General features: G+C 42.4%; 1 protein-coding gene across 4 annotated transcripts in view; it reads left to right on the top strand.

Annotated features, from left to right (window-relative positions):
* Nucleotides 1-19,675, top strand: part of CACNA1H (calcium voltage-gated channel subunit alpha1 H) — a 742,004-nt gene that overhangs the window by 442,358 nt on the left and 279,971 nt on the right. For all 4 annotated transcript variants that reach the window (XM_082260602.1, XM_082260600.1, XM_082260601.1 and 1 more), the window contains exon 6: nt 6,935-7,094. In XM_082260602.1, the coding sequence (XP_082116728.1) occupies nt 6,935-7,094 (160 nt within the window). The remainder of the gene's footprint in view (nt 1-6,934; nt 7,095-19,675) is intronic.

Below are 19,675 nucleotides of genomic sequence, written 5' to 3'. Positions count from 1 at the left end.
CCAAAATTAACACTGCCATCCACATGACTTTTTATGGTGATTAGTCTGCCTGTAACAGGCAGGAAAGTTCTTTAAAACCCCGGGGATTATTTTAACAGATTATAATACAGAGAAAACACTTTTTTAAAGCCATAATTCAGCAGCAAGCTTAATTTAGTGCAGCAATAAAACTCTTTTTAAGAGTGTAAATAAGTGATAGGTTACTGTATCAATTTTGATTGATTGTGTTTATTTGCCCAAAAGGTGAAGCTACCCTTTACCTAGGAGAGAATGCCATTTATGTTATCCTTCACAAAACATGACTTTGTAACAGCTCAGCGAGACATAATATAAAGCTGATTTGCTGACACGCATGGCTTGTGAAAGCCCTGACATTGTTAAAGTGTCACTTTGTCTCTTTACAACATTGTGTTATATAACTCCGAGCTTGTAAAGGGAGACACCAGCCACTTGTATCAAGAGGCAGGAAAGGAATTCTATCTCAGGTGGTGCCCTCCAGAGGTGACAAAGACAAGGTTCTTAGGTTGCTTCACAGCCCCTAGCTGCAGCCTGAATTCAATGCAAAAACTAGTCTCTCCAAGAAGTGAGTTTTAAAATATTCCCCATGTTACAAATACAGTAAATGTTACTGAGACTTGGGTCTGGATACCCAGATATGCGATGGACGGGTTACAAGGAACATGGGGTAGGGGAATGCGCTTTATGTCAAAAGATCCCTTGGGCATTTGACAGAAACAAGCAGCAAGTTGAATATGGCGAATATGAATATGAAGATCATATCTGGGCAAAATCTTAAGGTCCCTCTTCCCTCCCATCCCCTGCTTCCACCATTCCCTAGTTTTTTTTTTTTTAAATCCCTTCAAACCAAATGTTTTAATGAGTTACATGATCTAACGCAGGCGCAGCATCTCTTCCTCGGGTGATGGCCAGGGATCCAGATCAGGCCTGCCACTAATCGGTCTTGTTGCTGCCCTTAGTTGTGATGTCATTACACTAGTTTTAACCCCCTTCCCTGTCATTGCACAGCCAATAGAAAGTGTCAACATCACCAGGGAGCATTGTAGGCATCATAGCAGGATTTCCCATCCAGAAGAAAGAAAATCCATGGAGTGCAAAATCTGGTGCAGCTGTGCATGGTAGCCAATCAGCTTCTAACTTCAGCTTGTTCAATTAGGCTTTGACAAAAAAAAAAACAAACCTGTTTGTACTCTCCAGTTTTAGCAAATCATCACCAATATGTCTTACGACCATGGATTCAGGTTATTGCTTGGTACTTTTAGGGCTTTTAGCTTTTTTGGGGGCGGGATTGCCCGGAGATCAGCTTAAACCCTTGTTTACACTGAAATCGACTTTGAAACCGTGCGACTTCACTTGAAATCACATGATTTCAAAGCCACATATCAGTGAAGCTTTAAGAGTGACTTGGCTGACATCTGTGCAACTTCCATGCACAAATGTCTATGCAAGTTGCACCTAAAAGTAATCCAAGACCTTGAGTACAAATCTCTCCACTTATGTACAGCTCTTTCCCCTAGTACAACTCTCCCCCGTCGGTCTAGTACAGCTCTCTCCCCCAGTACATCTTTCCACCCTCGAATACAGCTCCCCCCCCCCCCCCTCATGTACAGCTCTTTTCCCCTACTACAGCTCTCTCCCCCTGAGTATAACTGTCTACCCCATTACAGTTCTCCCCCGTGGGTCAAGTATGACTCTCTCACCTCGAGAACAGCTCTCTCCCCCAGGAGAGCTTTCCCCCTTGCGTACTGCCCTCTCCCCCAGGACAGCTTTCCCCCCTCGAGTATAGCTCTCTTCCCTCGTATACAGCTCTTTCCCCTAGTACAGATCTCCCCCTTTGAGTACAGCTATCTCCCCCAGTACAGCTCTCCCCTATTAGTCAAGTACCGCTTACTCCCCTTGAGTACAGCTCTCTCCCCCAGCACAGCTTTCCCCCTTTGAGTACAACTCTCTCCCCTCGCGTATGACTCTTTCCCCTAGTACAGCTCTTTCCCCATTGAGTACAGCAGTCTCCCTTAGTATAGCTCTCTTCCCTCATATACAGCTCTTTCCCCTATTACAGATCTCCCCCTTGAGTATAGCTGTCTCCCCCAGTACAGCTCTCCCCTATCAGTCGAGTACCGTCCACTCCCCTCGAGTACAGCTCTCTCCCCCAGGACAGCTTTCCCCCTTCGAGTACAACTCTCTCCCCTCGCGTATGACTCTTTCCCCTAGTACAGCTCTTTCCCCATTGAGTACAGCTGTCTCCCTTAGTACAGCTCTCTCCCGCAGTTGGGTATCACTCTCTCCCCTTGAGTACAGCTCTCTCCCCCAGTACAGCGCTCTTAGCCCCCCCAGGTATGCAATCTCTTCTCTGGTATGACACAGCTACACCATACCTCCCAACATTTTTAGGTGGGAAGGAGGGACACCTATTATCAAAAGTATGTAGGCATAAGACCCACCCCCTGTCACGCCTCCTTAAATGAGAATTGTACAAAAAAAAGATTAGTTAAAGCATTTGTTACCCCCAAAAAATAAAAAATAATACAGATCATGTTCCTTTAAGCATGTTACACAACACAGTGCTTGTGCTGTGTCATTTGGTCCCCTGTAACACCTGAAATACCTGCCTGATCCTGCCTAGTTCTGCCCTCCCCCTTGTAAACTGACCACGGTGTATCATGGCTGCTGAGCCCCGATGCCATGGTCAATTTATATTCCTCCATCATCTGCAGTTCTCCTGTCCTGTCTACCTCTGTCCTCCTTCCCCTCCCCTCCCTGCTTTCTGCTCCTGTGTCAGGTGCCCGGTCCCTCCCCTCCTTCTGCTGAAATAATTTTATTATCTTATATAATCCTATTTTTTTCCTAATGATAGGAGCTCCTTTCACTGTGTTTTTTTTTAAATGGCGTTTATACCATTTTTTAGAGTGCTGATCGGCCAGATCTCCCCTTCTCCCATCCTGACTGATGTCAGCGGGGGAATCTCGGCCCCGCCCGCTGCAGCTGTCAGACAGGGAGAGGAGAGCGGTAGCGGGTCACGTCGAGTGTCGATCGGCGCTCTGAAAACTGCATTTTTTTCTTCAAATCACAGACAGGAGAACCTAGCATAACGAGACACAGAGGATTATATAAAGTTAGCAGAGTGGGTTACCAACCACTTTAAACCCACAAGTGCTTTTTTTAACCACTACTATTCCTTTATACTAGCTTTATATTTTACAAATACAGCAATTTAGAAATTGGATGAAAGGTTTAGCACCGGAAAAAAAAATTCTGAAAGATTAAAAATGCATGGGACAGAGGGACTTTGTTTCAAATCAGGGACAGTCCCTCAAAATTAGGGACAGTTGGGAGCTATGCTACACCATCCTGATGTAGGAAAAAAGGATCAGCTCAATGTGCAATATCATCCTCTAAAACATTGCTCATTGGAAGCTGTCCTGCCTGGTAGCCTGGTTGGCTGTGTTGGGAGCAAAACATAATGTAAGTGGGTTTCTTGTTTTAGACGGCACATTAGCTGCTTTCCCATTGCAAATAAAGAATATAACATAAGACGAATAAGGAAATGGTATATTTGTTGCCAGGGGTAATGAAAACAGTTATTTTTACAAACACTTTGATAATACCGTCGGTGTATTTGCCCTTTAGTTCAAATATACCGTATCATGGATAACCTGACTCCTTCACAACCTTTTGTTTATTTATAGACGGCGTGTTATTATGACCGCTCAATTTTCCCCCCAGTTACATAAGCTCAGATATTAATTTTGATAGTTGGTTAATGGAAGATATTTTGGGCTGGTGTACACGCGTGTGGGTGTTCAGGCTTAGCACGGCTCATATCATGTTAATTCTGGGCTGAGATTACAGACAATTCCTTCCTCGGAGCGGGGCCATTTGTCCTCTAGCGTTCTCGGCTTGGTTGTCATGGTGCACAACTCCAGGGAAAATCATTTCAGTAGCCTCCAATCTGTCTGCACACAGAAGGGGTGTATGTATGAAAGAAAGGGGAATCCCGGTATAGTCAAGCACCTAACTTGGCCCAAATTCGCACAGATGACTCCTGCCAACAGCTAAGTCTTATGAATGCAAAAACATTTTTAATGTTGGAAGGGCAGTGAATGATCCAAACTTTTATCAGTTTATAAATGTGATTTTTTTTGTTTTACATACAGTATATAAATACACTATATTGTCAAAAGTATTGGGACCCCTGCCTTTACACGCACATGAACTTTAATGGCATCCCAATCTTAGTCTGTATGGTTTTATATTGAGTTGGCCCACCCTTTACAGCTATAACAGCTTCAGGGAAGGCTGTCCAATTGGTTTAGGAGTGTGCCTATGGAAATGTTTGACCATTCTTTCAGAAGCGCATTTGTAAGGTCAGGCACTGATGTTACACGAGAAGGCCTGGTTTTGCAGTCTCCACCCAAATTCATCCCAAAGGTGTTCTGTCGGGTTTAGGTCAGGCCAGTCAAGTTCCTCCACCCCAAACTCACTCATCCATGTGTAGCACTGTCCCGGTCCGTAGGTCTTGCTGTGTGATGACTTCTTGGGCCCCCTCTGATAACCTGCAGACAGTCACTTAGGGACAGTTCACACATTCATCTTTACTCCCAATGGCTCGTTACTCAATATACAGTCCAGGGGTTTTGGTTTTTGATATTTATTGTGGAACTTGGATGGGAGAAGGGAATAGTGGGATACTCCAACTTGAACTATTTACAGTTGATAAGGACAACTCTCACTTGGCCTCACCAGGTTACTTTTGGAAGCAGTCACACTGCTTTAACCATACTGCCATGTGTACGGAAAGGGTTAAGTCTTCTTGCTCCTTCTCCAGCAACAGACTTGGTGAACTACATTATCTTCAGGGCACTCTCTAGCATCCCCTTTACCAACACCTGTCCACTGACTCCTCTAGCTGAAGGGATGGCCCCCTCAGGACAGGCCACTTGACACAAATCTGTATGCACTGTATGCAGAATCAGATCCTTTCCAGTGTCTCTCTTCTAGTCAGCTCTGGAGGATCTCCAGGTTTAGTTCCTTTCTACTCTTTAGGCCCTCAAGTCGACAACCTGAGGCTTCATGGCAACTTCTACAGAGGAGGAGGCAGCCGCCTTCTCCATCCGGGACTTCGTCTTTTAATTTCGGCATTATTAATTTTATCCTATTTAACTGTTAATGCGTTTCACATACTTATTCTATTCCATGGACCAGTATGGAAATGACTGCTGTTATAGGTTATTTGTATAGTCTATATACCTGTATGAATTGTTATAATGGTAAAAGGCCAAGATGTAGACTCTCTTGAAGAACACTGAGCAAGTGTAACAGAAGTTGAGTATACCAATGGTTCTCTGAGACCAGAGCAAAGTAACTTCTTAAAAAACATTTAATGCCCACCCCCCCCAAAACGAAAAAAAAAAAAGTTTACACAATAAACGTATTGGAATCTAAAATAGTATTTTTTATTAATGCTGGAATGCTCTGAATGGGGCTTAGCGGCATTTTTGGGGGAGGGGGGGTGAAAGGACTTTGCAGCAGATTTGGTGGCCCTGTAGAGGACAAAGTTTCTGGAGGGAATTGTGGGTAATTGTGAGGGCTGGGTCTCTGGAGAGGGTTTGGGCTCTCTACATGAGGCTGGGGGTTTTGCAGGGGCACTGTGGGGGCTGTGACACACTGTAGAGGTTGGGGGCACTGTGAGATACTGTTGGAAGCTGAAGGCATTTTGTAAGGCTGGAGGCTCTGCAGCAAGCTAGGGGACATGCAGGAGGCTGGAGGGCACTGTGGGGCTGAGGGGCTGAAGACTCTTAGGGGGCCTAGGGGCACTGTGGAAGTTTGGGAGCACTGTGGAAGAATATGGGATCTGCTGCTAGATGGAGACCAGAGAGGAGGGGACCCATGGCCGGGCAGAGGGCCATGGCCAGGTGGTGAGAACCACTGGTGTATACTATTTCCACATGTATGAAGCTCTTATTTATGGCCCACAGTGGACCAAAAGGCCATATAGACTGCCCATCTCTCCTAATACCATCTCATGTTGTCTGTTAAGTCCCTGATTATGTACGATGGTCTAGTGAAATTTTGGGGATAATAGCACTCTAAGAACGAAGAAGTGATTTGCCTGTGTTCTACCCCTTTGTTTTTGAATACTGAAGTTAAAAAGGTAATATATAAAGCTGGCATGAGTGCTTATATATATATATATTTGCTTGTATCTTATCTTATATACTTGACACCCCTACATTCCCGGTGTATCAAAACAAAAAAGTGTGCAAAGTCTTAGTGCCGGTTCACACTGAAGCGGCAAGACTTCGGGGGCGACCTGTGAAGTCACGTGCACCGCGACCTCGGCACGACTTGCACGGACTTCATAAAATTAATGTCTATGCAAGTCGCTCCAGGTCGCACCGAAGTAGTACAGGACCCTTTTTCTAAGTCACACTGCAGGGATCCATCTCTACAGCTGCTTACAGGGGACAGGCTGTTCTGCTATAGCTGGTTTAGAAAGTAAATGAACAATAAGATATTGAACAGTTTTTATTTTGATGCCCGTGCAATTTATATTGCTGATTTAAAAAGGTTCAGTTGGGAGCCATTGGGAGCTGGTGCTGTGCATGCAAACCTTTCTTAATGCTGCCATTATCCTATCTTGTTTTGCAAAGTATGAATACCCCACCTCACTCCCTTCATATGCACTTCATGTGGAAAGTTGTTTTGCCAATCGCTGTGGTTTATGAAGAAGGAATTTAGGTTCACATCACAATTTGGGGTGCAGACAGCAATAAAAACCTGACAGAGGCTTAAATCTTACCCCGATCAATCTTAATTGAAATAAAATATTTTGGATGGAGCTGGGAGTTGGTCTGTGTCAATTAGCTGATATTGTTATCTAAAATCTTGGATTGATTTGTCATTTTTCTCTTTGCAGGTATGAGAATACTGGTGACTTTGCTGTTAGATACACTGCCTATGTTAGGCAACGTCCTTCTCTTGTGTTTCTTTGTGTTTTTCATCTTCGGGATCGTTGGCGTCCAGCTCTGGGCTGGGTTACTCCGGAACAGGTGTTTCATGGACCAAGGATTCCAAATGTAAGTACCAGTTAACATTCTGCCAATGAGGATAAAATTACAGTTTTTGCAGGAATTGTGAAACAATTGCAGTCTGTTGCAGGGACAATGCTTGGTTTTTGACAGTTTTACCCTTACAAATGTGTCTGAAAGTTTCAGATAGTCCTGTCATAAAATAGTCCTTATTCTACAGTCTACATTCCAATCCTTAACCAGCTATACATATGCACTGTTACTGTAAAAATTACACTGGCAGGGAAAGGGTTAACTTTATTGGCAAACAGTGGGTTAAATGTATCTCTAGGGGCGTAATTCTAACTGTGGGGGCGTGGCTTGTGATGTAACCACAGAGACATACGATCCTACATAGCAGGATCGTATAGTCTCTGCAGTTACACAGGGGAGAATGACCGGCGGCTTTGTTTACATCAGCCGCCTGCCTTTCTCCCTCTTCAGCGGGAGATCGCGAGTGACCGGCGGACATCGGAGCCGCCGGTCACTCACGCAGGGATGTTAGTGAGTGAGCAAGGGCGGGACCGCGCCTCCGGCGGCGCGTGCTCACCCCCTAGAGGCTCGTGGGCGAGTGACGTACCCCTATGTCACTTTGCCTAGGAGAGGCTGACCGCCGCGGTAAATATACTGACGGCAGTCGGCAAGTGGTTAAAACCTGATTTAAGTCAAATTAGTATATATTCAACCACATACACATTGTACTAACAACCTTCCTTATCATACTCTTGCCTCGAAAAATCTAACGAGGCCCTAATACCCTCACCCTTCTATCCAAAACTAAACAAAAAAAGTTTTGGCCATACATGTACTATTAGAGTGTGTTCTAACCCCTCTCCACTCTACTACATAAATGTGTTCTATATCTCTTAGATATGCCATCTATCACCTCCTGTACCTGTCACACTCTGTCAGCAGGGCTGAAAGTCAGGGTAAATTTGTCCAGTGGGGACACAGACAGCAACAAAAACGAAATAGAGTTTGTAACTTCTTCACCTCCCGCACTCAACACTACTTCTGGTGCCTCCCTCTGAGTTTACAGGAGCCGGAAATTCAGGGGAGGCATCGGGTATCAATGCACGCTGACAGTATTGACTGTCAGCACGCATTGAGAACAATACTGGAAACAACATTGGGTGGTACACATCCGTCACAATGTTGATTTGCGGCAGAACCCCTGGGGACCACCAGAATTTTCTTACGGACCACTGGTTGGCCAACACCATTGGGCAGAGGTGATATTTTTAGCTCTCTGTAAGACTGTCATTCTGACCTCAACTGAGTTCCCACTGACCATCAATGTAATTAGCATTTTTCCCACTGATCCCTAATGTTTTATCAAGGATTCCCTGAGACATGAAAATTGTGCTAAGAATTCCTCTGGGTTGAAAAGGTTGAGAAAGCTGTCGTACTCTGTCATTAAATGTATGACTTCTTATGAAATTTTAGTATGTATTCATGTGGGTTTATTGCAACTGCCTCCTATAATTTTTAGATACAAGCTGAGCCTCTAAGAATGTTTCATTCCACTTGCTCCACTGGAGCTGAAAGAAAAACGAGGACAAATTACAAAGAAAATGCACTTTAAGCTTTAACATTGGAAGAGCCGAGATCATTGGAAGAGCCATGTATTGTCTCTTCTCACCTTCTCCACAGAATTAAATCTAACACTAAATGCAGACATTCTTACATTTTCAAGGGTTTGTGAACAGTTTCAAGAGATACCGCTATATAGAAACAGTATATAATAAAGAGTGTCTATGGCCTAATTAGACCAAATACAGCGCTTGCTCAAAACCGTGAATACCTATATATTAACTATATCTTTTACAATGGTATGTGTACCAGTGTGGAAGTTTGCAAATAAATGAATAAATAGTGACAAGATATGTGCAAATTTTAAGTGACTAAAATTATATAAAACAAGTGAATAATCAAGTAGGTGAAAAACTTCAACAAAATTCAATAAATAATCCGTTAATAATCAAAAGGAAAATATATATATGAAGAGTCTCCAAAGAAATTTTTTATAATATAATAAAAGTGACTTCAGTGCTCAAGTAAATGTCCTTGATGACAGAATATGTGAATCTTAAATTCAAAAAGTGCACGTTCTTGCTGTGACATCAATTTTCTTGTAAGAAAGAATAGGCTGGATCACTTACCAGATGAAGTGGGTTCTATATACCATATGGCATTAGAACCTATTCACGCTTGAAAAAGCCCCCTGCGCTTAATAGGTATCCCCTTTAAATGGCTCCACACTTGCATATATTCCGCTGGATTCCGGGGTATCAGTGGTGGTATATGGGAGAAGAAAAAGGCTCCAAATAGTGTAATTCAGTTCAAATAAACCTTTTATTGCCCATAATCCGGGTAAAGCGATTTAAAAAAGAAGTATCACATCCCTAGTGGTCTAGCAGTGCGGGCTGCTCATCCTCTTCGCAGGGAAACAAGCTACTTCCGGCTTGCGCTCCACTCGGTGTGATGTAATGACGTTTGTGCGGGCCAAGCTGACGCGTTTCGTCACTTCCTCAGAGCTTCTATATAATGTCATTTTAAACCAAAGGATCAGTACCCATAGATCAGCGGTGGTCAACTTACTAGGTTTAGCAGGCCCCAACTTCAACTTTTCACATCACCAAGGCGCTGCATGTAACATTCAGTATATTTAATGCTATTAGAGACTAAATATTTATTACAGTAGATGGCCATAGACTGAAGATAAATCAAAGCAGATGTCAGGAACTATAGATATACCACAGTAGATGCTCATAGACTGAAGATATACAGTATCACAGTAGATGGTCAGAGACTATAGATGTACTGCAGTAGATGTTCAGACACTGAAGATATATCGCAGCAGATGTCAGAAACTATAGATAAACTACAGTAGATGTTCATATACGTAGGATTTATCACAGTAGATGGTCAAAGACTATACATTTACCACAATAGATGGTCATATACTAAATATATAGCCAAATAGATGGTCAGAGACTTTAGATATACTACAGTGGATGTTCATAGACTGAAGATTGATCACCAGGAGATGTCAGAGACTATAGGAATACTGCAGTAGTCATAGACTGAAGACATGATACTACTGTGGTTGGTTGAATATTGGAGATTTGCTGCAGGTGACTTTTAGGGACTGGATAAGTGAGACTGCCATTACAGCCTCCTTCCAAATCAGTGCTCCCCCTACTGACTTCTGAGGTCTGATGGCTGCACAAGTACCAAAGAGTAGATGTGTGGGCACCAATGCCTCAATCACTAGACACCTACTGCCCAACTTCTGCCATTCTGCACTATCTATTGGGAAATAAAGACCACAGCCGTACCATGTTCAATGAAAAACCAACTAAGTTGGAAGATTCGTATTATTGGGAGACAAACATACCCTTTTTTATTTGTATAAAGAAGTTTGCAAACTTCTTTTTAGATTTCAGATGGAAAGTGTCTGATTGTTGAAGATCCCGAAAGAACTCCTGGGGGACAGTATAAGAAAGAAAAAATATATACTTGCAAACTTGCTTGATTTTTCTGGATATATTTAATAAGCTAAGCTGTGGCAAAATTGTACTATTTTTTCAGAAAGGAGAGTATCCCATGTTTAATTAACAGTTCATTTATCATTCATTCACCTTTTTGAATGAAAGAAAGAAATATGGTAAAATAATCGAAGAGTAGCCTGCCTTTCTTCGCACATTTTGATCCTTGACGATCTTCTAAATAGAAACCCCTCCATTGATAGGCTTCTGCTTTTCAAGAGGATTAACTGCCACAAGGTCGCTGCCATCAACAGTGCAGTTCACCGTTAAGCATGGCAGAGCCAACATTTTACAATGACACATAAATAGCGCACTTTCACCTTCAGCTGTTACAGACGAAAAGGAGCTGCTTGTTATACATTAATCATTACAATTAATCCACTTAAACCAACCTGCTGGAGGAGCTAATCCATTCTCAACCAGAGCTCTTCTACAAGGCCATTAAGGAGATTATATGAAAAGGGCCTGTGCGTTGTTATCTGTCCCTGCTACTATGCAGCCTGTCATGTGTCTTAATGGGACTTTCTACTGATAGGGAGAGGACAGTGGGGCAAGAGCAGGTCAAAAGGTCAACAATATCGCAAATGCTGCTCCCATATATGGCCCTTCTAGGCAAAGTAGAGAGGTCAAACCTTTCAAAGCCAAGTGAAATGTGAGGAATTTCAGGCATCGGCTGGGGTGACGGTAGACAGGCGTATCAAGTATTATTGATAGGGGCTTATTATAATTGCATTAGTAGCTAATAAGAACCTTCAGAGGTCAGGATAATGTCTTTCCTATTTCTGGAACTTCTTGGCTCACTTTCTTGATTTTCAAGAGTTAAGTGGTAGAAAGGAAGAAACAGATAAAATGTGCGTAATGTCCTTTGATGGTCTGCAGAGTTGACTTTAGTATTAATTAGATGTCAAACTGGTACACATCGTGACCGTTTATGCAGTAGCCTTTTGCTGGGGCTGACTAACTAAAGGAGTAGAGAATGCTCACTTAGCTTTTTTTTAAGTCTATGAAAACTTTAATAGTAAAACTTTGAGACTACATTCTGCTATCCCTCATAATCCACATACCAGCCACTTTTTACTTATACATTGAATTAAAGGGGACCTTCACTCGCAATCAATAAACACCAATTATTCTAACTCTCCCTCCTCCTTGTAGAGTCCAACCAAAAGTTGAGGCATCTCACACAGATATCATGCTTTGCTACAGGTTCTGTTTAATGCCCACAAACCCCATGGTTGGTCAAAGATAAAGGTGCTTAATCCTACAGGGTTTATGTTTCTATCTACCACCCAGAACTTTCCTCCTCTTTTGTTTAAGTTTTCTTCTTCGTAATAATAGGCAAATTGGTAAGATGAGCTTGGCATGTCTAATGGCACTTTTCCACTGCAAGTACCAGCTCGGCTCCACTCGGCACTGCTTGGCCCAGCTCGGCTCAGTTTGCTTTTCCACTGCGTGGCACGAGTCGGCACCTTTCAGCACTGTATAGTCTCTGCTCAGCTCGGTTTGCTTTTCCACTGTTGTAGTACTTAGTAGTAAGTGATAGAATACATCCCATGAGACGTATCCAGCCTATTTAGGTATCTATTAAGTATCACGACCATTGATTTTAGCTACCAACGCCCCGGAAGAAGCCATCCGGCGAAACATGTCGGGCATTGCTCGAGTGGATGCTTTTAGGAGTGCCCACTCTGAGTAGCTACTTATATATTACCTCTATATGGTCATGTATACACTATTGTACATATCTATGTGATGTATTCCATTTATCATATGTAGTGTTTGATCTTGATTGTTCATCTTCTGTCTTATGTATTTTTCTATACTATTCATCCAGCAGATGTTACGCGGATGATTTTTATATTCTACGCAATTTTTTTTTCTCTATTTTTAAACTCTTTTGTTAATATTTAATATCTACCGGTACCGGTAAAGTCCCATTTTTTTGTTTTTCCAAGCCCTCATCTGTCTCGCCCAGGCGAGAGCTCTGTAACTTCAGAGATACACTTTATATTAGTAGTAAGTGGGTGGGATAACAACGATCCTCTGACCAATCAGTGGCTAGTAGTGACAAACAATCAATGCTGCATGTAAAGGGTTGTGGGATATGGTATTGGTACGGCCCGCTTGGAACCCCAACCGAGGTGGAAAAGCGCCGCTGTACCAAACCATACCGAACCGTTCTTACCTGTACCATGTGGTACCATGCGGCGGAAAAGCGCCAAACCGAGCCAAACTGATCCGTTCCATGCAGTGGAAAAGCGCCTTAAGAGTATGGCCATTCAGAGAACTCGGACAGCTGCTGTGTAGCAGAAACACAGAGCTATTACTTCAGCTTTAATGAGACTTCTAATCATTTAGTATCTTAACCGGTAGTGAATTTTATAACTCTAGGACATCTAATATTGCTGGACAAAGAAGGACCAGTTTTTTTTTTTTCAAAAGCTGCAGATAATAGCAATCTATACATATATTACATAACAAAGTTGCGGCTCTAAATCTTTTGTACTGTTTGAAAGCCAGAATACAGTCAATAAACAAGCCAACCTGCTCTAAACCCACTTACAAGACTTTATTTTTACAATAACAAGATAAAAGGCATTATCCTGCTGACGCATTTCAGCCAACCCTGAACTTAGTCATAACCTCGATTATGGCTTTGTCAGTGGATCCTCTTTTTGTACCATAAACCAGAACAGATCAAAGCAAACTTTAAGACTATGGGGTCTATTTATAAAAAAAAAATGCAATGATAATGTCTTATACATTTGCTCAGCTGTCACAAATAATCTTGGTAGTTTGTGTAATATGTTTACTTTGTGTGGTTTTTAGCTCCATCTAGTGACCATAATGCAGTATTTTACGGAAATACCACAATCAGGAAAATACCTCATTATGGCCACTAGATGGAGCTGACGATCATAGAAATTAAACCTATTACACAAATTACAGGGGTTATTGCTTGATACATTCGCACAGCAGATATTTTTTATAAATAGACACCATGTGATGTCTATAACTCAATGCTTTTATAGAACATTAGGCATCATAACCTCACAGGGGATACTTTTTGTTTTACCGTAGACTCTTATAGTGGAAATTTTGACTTCCAGAAGGTTGTACCGTTGACACTACTTATGCAGTTTCCTAAATTTCTGAGTGATCACTCAGTGGCAGTGGTGCATTTAGGTTTTGTGCTGCCCTAGGCCTGACAAAACTTGGGCACCCCTAATTTTAATATGCCACACCCTTTCCTCTTTATGACCCACCCTGTCATCTGTAAACCACAGACCACAACCACAGTCTATCAGTGCCCATCAGTGAAGCCTCATCAGTTCCCATAAGTTCAGCTACATCAGTGCTCATCAGTGCAGCCTCATTACTGCCCATCAGTGCACTCTCATCGGTGCAGCTTATCAGTGCAGCCTCATCAGTGGCCATCAGTACAGCCCCATCAGTAGCCACCAGTGCATCATATCAGTGGCCATCAGTGCTGCCTTATCAGTGCAGCTTATCAGTCTTGCCTCATCAGTGACCATCAGTGCAGTCTTTTAGTGCCCATCAGGGCAGCATATCAGTGCAGCCCCATCAGCTTTTTTGCTGCCCCCCAGGATGTGCCTATGCTCCAACTTTGAGAAATAGGCATTTTAGGGTTCCTTAGGGATACTCTGAGGGGACAGACAGTGAAACAAAAGGTACATATTACCACCTTATACTCATCTGTGAAAGAGTTCTTTCATGGGTTAGTATCACACATTAATATCGGTCAATGTATGCCCTAACCGAGGTTTCATCTGATTTCCGTTCATGACATTCAAGACCACATTGTCTCATGCAGATTGTCAGACTATTTACAGAGAGTCCTTGCAAACTTTTTCAGTTATAAAGTCATTTAAATTCTGCTATCCCTCTCACATGGCTAGAAAAATGAAAACATTTTGAAGAGGTCAAACCATCTAGCTAAAGTGCGCAATTTAAATGCAGATATGGTGAGCCTGGCGTAATAGGAGAGCACTGTCTCCCCTGCATCCCTGAGCTAGATATAAAAGAAATTCAAGGTTAAAAAGAGGACTGATGTTTCTATGGGGGTGATAAAAACATATTTGATTCCCATAGGTAAAATTTTGGTTAGTCAGAATTTTAAAAGAATTAAAACTGTATGTGGCTCCTCCTCTTTTCTTGCATGTCATAAGAACAGGCTCACAATTGGTGCCAGCAATGTTAAACCAAAACTTTGGGCTGGATAAAAAAAAAAAAAGTACCTGGTCATCTTACAACATACAAAGAAGAAAAGAACAAACCATTGTAAGTGGTAGGCCAATACACAAAAAATAACCACTAAATAATAATGTGGGGCTTCCTGACGCACTGCACATTACCCTCTCAACCAAAGTACTGAACATCCTTAAATTGGATATTCCCGGCCTTTTTTTTTTTTCCTTACCTTTGTAGAGAGGATTATATACTCACCTTTCCATCGATTTCCTCCCTCCTGAGCCGCGGCACTTCCGGTCCCGTAATGCGTCCTGGGAGCTCTTACTCGTCGCTCCCAGGATGCAATGTGCAGTGACGTAGGCAGCCGGCCGCTCTTCTCATCGCGTTATTTCCAAACAGGAAATGACGCGATGTTAGCTTCTGGGAGGCGGAGGATGGCTTTATAGGGGCGGTGTTGTGACAGAATGCTATACCCGCTCAGACCCTCGTCACTTCCGCCCCGGTGCGCATGTGCACAAGGCATTCTGGAGGTCCGATGAACAGCTGACTGAGAAGAGGCGGGGCTGAGGCGTCATCGAGTTCTTACAGGGGGCGGGGCAGTCTGAGCGGGTATAGCATTCTGTCACAACAGCTGCAACTTCCTCAACATTGCCGTCCCTATGGAAACCAGTACTATGCCGATCGCATAGTACTGGGCATGCGTGAGATTTCGCGCTGGACTCACAGGCCTCCGCCCACTAGAACAAGGAAGAAGGGAAGACATTTCCCCACAACGGACTCGGCGATCCAGAACAAAGATGGCGGCGCTCGTCATACATTTTATAAAGTAAGATTTTATACGTGCAAACCGATTATTTCATTGTAAGAAACAGGATTAGCGGATGTATAGAGGTCTAAGGGTCACTCTTTGGGGGACATTAAAAAAAAAAACGATTCTGTGCCCGACACTCTGCTTTAAACATCTAAAAAATGGCAGTCTAATAGATGTTGACTTCCTGTAGGTTCACTTTTGACATTAAAGACCCCCATTTATACTGACTAACCTAGACCACTGCCACATAGAGGAAAGTGTAGGACGCAGAACCCAAATCCTGATTAGCGGTATTGTTCATTGAAATTCCCTCTAAACAGAAGTGATGAATCATTTTCTACTTAGGCTCAATATTTATTAGTGAAAAAGCTCATTTTTGAAGTGATGACCTATCCCATATTATCTAAGGCAACGTGGATGGCACCATGATAACACTGGTTTAATGGTGCTATTCCTTTTTCCAACCAACACCATTGAGTTCACTTCTTTTTTGTAAAGCCTCTCAATAAACTGAATTTGAAAAGGCTGGATGGTTTCATGTGCTTCACCCAAAGCCCAATGGCTTTATGATCTTAACATGATGGGGCAAATCACTACTGTCATTATTGTGGGAAAGCCAAGCTCATACCCCCCTATACTCAATGAGCTCCCCCTAATATTTAGTTCTAAGTACTTTCTGGGTGCTGAGTTAGGAAGGGACAACTGGGGAAACTGATATCTCAGGCTATCTAGTACACAATTCTCTATCTCCATTATCACCTGAATTTTGCCCTCTGAACCCACCAAAATTCTAAAAAGCTGGAACTGCTGCTCTGATCTGGGTTATTTTAACATCTAACTTGCCAACCTAGATTTAGTTTGAAGGGACCACTTGGTCACCGTTCCTTATTGGAATCATTGGAGACATTATTGTTGGAGACATTTTAGAATGTCCCTGTAGCCACCCTCTCTGATCCTTTCCATGTGCCTACAATGTGTGCCTAAGCATAGGCCAACCAGTCAAGCAAGGACTCACCTATCCCCATTGCAAAACACCATCATAAACCCATACAGTCCCAAACGTTACTCCTAAGTCATCCCAGCCAGTTATTAAGTTTTCTCCTTTGGTCTAAACCAGTCATTCCCAACCAGGGTTCTTTGGAGCCCTGGGGTTCCTTCAGAGATTAATAAGGTTCCTTTGAGCATTGTAACAGGGCATTCCTTCCACTGACCACCAAAGTAGGGAAGCACATCTGCCATTGATCACCAATGTATGAGGACAGTTTTCCCTTTGAAAACCAGTGTATAAGGGGCATTGTAAGGGAGCACCTATCCTACTGACCACCAATGAAAATTAAAACAAATCTAACCTCCAAAATCCAATTTAAGAGGACATCTTGATACTAGCCATCAATGCATAGGGGCACTTTTCCACTGACTTCCAGTATAAGAGGGGTGCTTTCACAATGACAAGCATTTCTCCTTTGAACACCAATATAATGGGATACAACAACTTTCATTCTCTGTATTTCTTTTCAAGCCATTATTATTATTTCTTTCATTTTATTTCAGTTATTATTAAAATAAAGTTTTTGTGCAGTAAAGGGGGGGGTGATAAAAAAAATGATCTGTTCTGGGATTTAAATATGTTAGGTACACTGCATTCTTTATTTTTTTTATTATACCTCTAACTTAACCACTTCCTTACCGCTGGACGTCATATGACGTCCAAGGCTTTAAGTGGGGATATCTGAATGATGGGTGCAGCTGCAGGCATCATTCAGATATAATTTTTTTTCATCTGGCGATTCCCTTCACCATAAGAACAATCATAGTGGCTGTTCAGCCGATTGATTGTTCTTACAGGCGGCGGGAGGGGACACCCCCTCTCCAGGCGCCCTCCAGTGCTTCTACTGACTCGCCCGTGCGATCGGCGAGCCGGAGAAGGAATTGGCCGCTGGTGGAAGTACACCATAGGACTGCTGAGGACCAGATGGTCTCTGGCAGTCTCTATAACTCTCGGAGGCCCGAAAGCGACGAGATGACATCACACCTGGCCTGGCAGTTGTCAATACTGCCGTGATCTCGGCTGGATAGCTGGAATCGTTTTTTTTTTTCCTTTTTTTTTTTTTTATTTCAGGCTTTCCAGCCTGTAGGAGAGATCTGAGGTCTTATTGACCCCAGATCTCTCCATAAAGAGGACCTGTCAAGCACTATCCCTTTTACAAGGGATGTTTACATTCCTTGTAATAGAAATAAAAGTGATAAAAAAAAAAAATGAATTAAAGGGAAAGTGAAAAATAAAAAAATAAAAATAAACAAAAAAAAAAATGTAAAGTGCCCCCGTCCCCGTGTGCAGAAGTGAACACATGCGTACGTCACGGCCACATATGTAAACAGCGTTCAATCCATACATGTTAGAGCGAGAGCAACAATTCTAGCCTCCACGTTAACTCTAAACTGGTAACCTGTAAAAAAAAATGTAAAGCATTGCCTATAGAGATTTTTAAATACAGAAGTTTGGAGTAATTCCACGAGTGTGCGCATTTTTAAAGTGTAACATGTTAGATATATATTTACTCGGCGTAACATCATCTTTCACATTATACAAAAAAATTTGGCTAGTGTTTTGTTTTTTAATTTATAAAACAGTTTTTTATTTAAAAAAAAAAAAAAAACACGTTTGAAAAATTTCTGCGCAAATACCGTGTGACATAAAAAGTTGTGATTGCGCCATTTTATTCCCTAGGGTCTCTGAAAAAAAAAAATATAATGTTTGGGGGTTCCGAGTAATTTTCTAGCAAAAAAATTATGATTTTTACATGTAGGACGGAGTGCCAGAAATGGTCCAGTATGGAAGTGGTCAATGTCCCATTAATTGTAGATCGAATTCATAGACGGGCGGCACAGTGGTGTAGTGGTTAGCACTTTCACCTAGCAGCAAGAGGGTCGTTGGTTCGAATCCCAAACATGACACTACCTGCCTGGAGTTTGCATGTTCTCCTTGTGCTTGTGTGGGTTTCTTCTGGGTACTCCGGTTTCCTCCCACACTCCAAAGACATGCTGGTAGGTTAATTGGATCCTGTATAAAATTGGCCCTACTATGTATGTGAGTTAGGGACCTTAGATTGTAAGCTCCTTGAGTGCAGGGACTGATGTGAATGTGCAATGTATATGTAAAGCACTGCGTAAATTGACAGCGCTATATAAGTACCTGAAATAAATAAATAAAATAAATATAAGGGGTTCACTGAGACCCACACATTATTTCAAGGGTTCCTTCATGGTAGAAAGGCTGCTACATTTTCATTCACAAGCGCTGTTATTAACAAATGGCCCTTCATGAGTTAAATCCACACTTCCAATCACATCCATATTTCTGGTGCCTTTTGAGCACAGGAGCCCGTGAATCACCCTTCTTGGCCATAGCGGGAACACTTTTACCTTGCCTGTAATTTACTCTGAAAGCTTTTCCTTTGAAATGATTTTGTTTCCTTTATACAGCATGCCAGTTTTTTTCTTATCGTTTGTCTTTTCTCATTTTGACAGACAATGAGAAGAGACAGGACTCTGTGTTGCCGGTCCTGTGCGCAGTCCTCTCTCCAGGGGGGACCCCTATATTTTTCTGTGCCCCCTTTTTTCTAGAGATTGGTGATTGAGACCGGAGAACCCTAGGGAGATCAGTATTCAGTAACAAATAGGTTCTAGCTGCTTTTTTGTGTCAATGATTGGTTTTTGGAAGTCTGGCAGAAAATACTATAGCTGGCCATAGACGGAGCAGGAAAGAAAATCACTTGATTCCCCCATCAGCACAGTCGGTTTAGATGGTGGAATCCCTCCCTCAAAGCCATTGTGTTCTCCGGGTGGGGGGAAGCCATGATAGCCGCTTGCGATAATTTCATGTAAAATCCAAAACGCTGGTTGTACCCAAATTGATCGACCAATCAACTTGGGTACATTCAGCCTGCCCATACATGGTTCAAATCTCAGCCGCTCCCTGCTGAACCAGCCATATATATATATATATACATTTTCTT

This window comes from Pelophylax lessonae, assembly GCF_965119305.1.
Source record: "Pelophylax lessonae genome assembly, chromosome: 6".
Taxonomy (NCBI): Eukaryota; Metazoa; Chordata; class Amphibia; order Anura; family Ranidae; genus Pelophylax; species Pelophylax lessonae.
Note: the sequence above shows the minus strand (reverse complement) of the source record. Positions and strands in the feature narration are given on the sequence as shown.